This window comes from Erythrolamprus reginae, chromosome 4 (genome assembly GCF_031021105.1).
Source record: "Erythrolamprus reginae isolate rEryReg1 chromosome 4, rEryReg1.hap1, whole genome shotgun sequence".
NCBI classification, from domain to species: Eukaryota; Metazoa; Chordata; class Lepidosauria; order Squamata; family Dipsadidae; genus Erythrolamprus; species Erythrolamprus reginae.
Window position 1 is genome coordinate 12,445,756 of NC_091953.1, and position 3,467 is coordinate 12,449,222.

Here is a 3,467-nt window from a genome sequence, read left to right on the forward strand (position 1 = left end):
AGTCAGGCACCCCTGTGACAATAGTTGATGTTATAACCTTACCCCTTTATGACTTGGACGGGGGACTCTGGCCTGGGCCCCCCCGCGCGAGGCTTTCCCCCTCAGTCGCCACCGCTGTCGCGGGCCACCAAACTATGGCTTGGGCTCTTTGAGCCGAAGACCAGCTGCCAATTCATGGAAGCCCCCAAGCCGGCTTCGGAGCAGCCGCGCGCCCGCCGAGGCTCGTGGGAAGCCCCGGGCGGGCGGCAGTGGGCCGTCCTGGCGGCCTGCTTGGCCTGCTGCGCCTTGCTCGGCGGGAAGATAGCCGGCAGCGTGAGGGAATCTGCGGCGCTTGAAGACGTCCCGCGGGAGGAGAAAGGCCCCGAGGCGGTGACGGTGCTGATGTGGTGGGAGCCCTTTGGCCTCCCCGGCCACTCCGGCGGCTGCGGGCAATTCAACGTCAGCGCCTGCCGCGTCTCCACCGACCGAGGCCTACAGTCTGAGGCGCACGCCGTCGTCTTCCATCAGCGGGAACTGCAGGGTTATCGCCTCGGCCGGCAGCTCCGGCATTGGCCTCCGGACCAGCGTTGGATCTGGATGAACATGGAGTCGCCCAGCTATATCAAAGGCCTGCGAGGCCTGGCCGGCCTATTCAACTGGACCTTGTCCTACCGGACGGACTCGGATGTCTTCGTCCCCTATGGGTACCTCAGGCTTCGCCCTGAGCCCCTGGTCCATCTCCCTTTGCCCAAGAAGACCAAGCTGGTGGCCTGGGTGATCAGCAACTGGGATGAAGGCCACGCCAGGGTCCGTTATTACCACCAGCTGAAAAAATACCTCCCCATTGACGTTTATGGTGCTTGTGGACTGTCGCTCAAAGAGGACAAAGTGGTGAAGACCGTCTCGGAATACAAGTTTTATTTGGCTTTCGAAAACTCCCAGCATCAGGACTACATCACGGAGAAATTGTGGAGGAATGCCTTGGAGTCATGGGCTGTCCCCGTCGTCTTGGGTCCCCCAAGGGCCAACTACGAACGGTTCATCCCTTCCGACGCCTTCGTCCACGTCGATGACTTCTCTGACCCCATGGAGTTGGCCATTTACCTGAAATTCCTAGATAAGAACAAGAACCTGTACCGAAGGCATTTCACCTGGAGGAAACAGTATGATGTGAGGAGGTCGTCCTTTTGGACCGAACATTGTTGCGAGCTTTGTAAGGTCATCAGAAAGGTGGGGAGACAGCCCAAGACCATCCAGAATCTGGACAAGTGGTTTAGAAGTTGACTTCCACGGATTGACTTGAGTTTCCACGCAGCATGGTTGGGTTGTCACATTTACACAACCAAGGCACAAGAAAAATAAATCAGGGGTATTTCAGAGGGTTTTTAAAAATAGTTATCAATTAATTTAATTGATAAGTTAACATTGCTTGGTTTAATAATCATGGGGTGGTGTGTGTGTGTATGTGTGTGTTATGTATGGACTATTTTTTCTCTCTTTTGGCCTCTGGTCACAGAAATAATGATGATGATGGTGAGGAGGAGAAATAGAAGGAGGAGAAGAGGAGGAGGAGGAAGAAGAAGAAGAAGAAGACGACGACCCTCTGCTTAGGCAGGAAACCTGCACCACTTCAGACAGATGGTTAGCCAACATCTGCTTAAAAACTTCCAGTGTTAGAGCATACACAACTTCTGGAGGCAAGCTGTTCCACTGATCAACCATTCTGACCCTCAGGAAATTTCTCCTTAGTTCTAATTTACTTCTCTCCTTGTTTAGTTTGCACCCATTGTTTATTGTTCTATCCTGAGGTACCTATAGGGGACGAAGACATCCGAGTCCGTCTGGTAGGACAGGGTCCAGCGAATGCTGGCTGGGGAATTCTGGGATTTGAAATCCAGATATCTTCAAGTGGCCAAGGTTGGGAAACACTGCTCTAGAGAATAGGTTGACTCCCTCTTCTGTGTGGCTACCACTGAGATATTGGAATACTGCTATCATGTCTCCCCTGATTCTTCTTTTCATTAAACTAGCCATGCCCAGTTCCTGCAAGTGTTCTACATATGTTTTAGCCTCCAGTCCCCTAATCATCTTTGTTGCTCTTTGCACTTTTTCTAAAGTCTCAGGTCAATACAATTGTTCAGCAAACTGAAGCACAAATCACTGGGGAAGAGCAATTTCATTGTCTTAAATCTGTGACTGGATTTCAATTAACTTTTGGCCTCTGGATCCAAAAATTATTATTATTATTATATTATTATTTATTAGATTTGTATGCCGCCCCTCTCGGTAGACTCGGGGCGGCTCACAACACAATAAAACAGTTCATAACAAATCTAATGATTTACAATTTAAAATATTTTTAAAAACCCCATTATTAAGCAGACATACATACAAACATACCATACATAAATTGTATAGGCCCGGGTGAGATATTTCAATTCCCCCATGCCTGACGACAAAGGTGGGTTTTGAGGAGTTTACGAAAGGTAAGGAGGGTAGGGGCAGTTCTAATCTCTGGGGGGAGCAGGTTCCAGAGAGTCGGGGCCACCACAGAGAAGGCTCTTTCCCTGGGGCCTGCCAACCGACATTGTTTAGTTGACGGGACCCGGAGAAGGCCCACTCTGTGGGACTTAATTGGTCGCTGGGATTCGTGCAGCAAAAGGCGGTCTCGGAGATATTCTGGTTTTGTCTATCACGTCAACTTTTTAAGCTACAGGATACCCTCAAAAGTCATACAAATTGTGCATATAAGGCAGTGATTTTCAACCTTTTTTGAGCCGCGGCACATTTTTTACATTTATGAAACTCTGGGGCACATTGAGCGGGGGGGGGGGGCTAAAAAAAGTTTGGGCAAAAAAATTATCTCTCTCTCTTCCTCCCCTTTGCTGTTTCTTTCTCCCTCCCTCTTTCTCTCCCTTCCTCCCTCTTTCTTTCTCTCCATCCCTCTTTCTTTATCTTCCTTCCTTCCTATTTTGCTCTTTCTCTCTTCCTCCCTCCCTCCCTCTATATCTTTCTCTCTCCCTCCTTACCTCCCTCTCTTTCTCTCTCTCTCTTGTTTTCTTGCTCTCTCTTGCTCTCTCTCTTGTTCTCTTTCTCTCGCGCTCTTTCTCTCTCTTTCTTTCTTTCTCTCCCTTGCTTTCTTTCTCTCTTGCTTTCTCTCTCTCTTGCTTTCTTTCTCTCTTGCTTTCTCTCTCTCTTGCTTTCTTTCTGAGCTTCGCGGCACACCTGACCATGTCTCGCGGCACACTAGTGTGCCGCGGCACACTGGTTGAAAAACACTGATATAAGGGAAAGTAAAGTGTAAAAACTTTACGAATATACTGTTTACAAAGAATAATTTTATTCATACAAAGGCTACAATAGTTACTACAAGTTAAATTGTGTTCATACAATTTTTTTAAATCAAACAATTATACATATTAAGGTAATTTTTTTCACTTTTAGCTTTTTCTGGACTGTTTAGTCTGTGGACATTCTCGCTTGATGCT

The 3,467-nt window shown here is 48.2% G+C and overlaps 1 protein-coding gene across 1 annotated transcript; it reads left to right on the plus strand.

Moving 5' to 3' along the window:
* LOC139166280 (alpha-(1,3)-fucosyltransferase 4-like) lies at positions 1–1,356 on the plus strand. Its single transcript, XM_070749630.1, has one exon. The coding sequence runs from the start codon at positions 49–51 to the stop codon at positions 1,261–1,263; it is 1,215 nt and encodes a 404-aa protein (XP_070605731.1). The 5' UTR covers positions 1–48; the 3' UTR covers positions 1,264–1,356.
* The last annotated feature ends 2,111 nt before the right edge of the window (positions 1,357–3,467 follow it).

Bases quoted from the DNA above. Each gene is read 5' to 3' on its own strand.
- LOC139166280 (XM_070749630.1), top strand. From the start codon at position 49: ATGACTTGGACGGGGGACTCTGGCCTGGGCCCCCCCGCGCGAGGCTTT.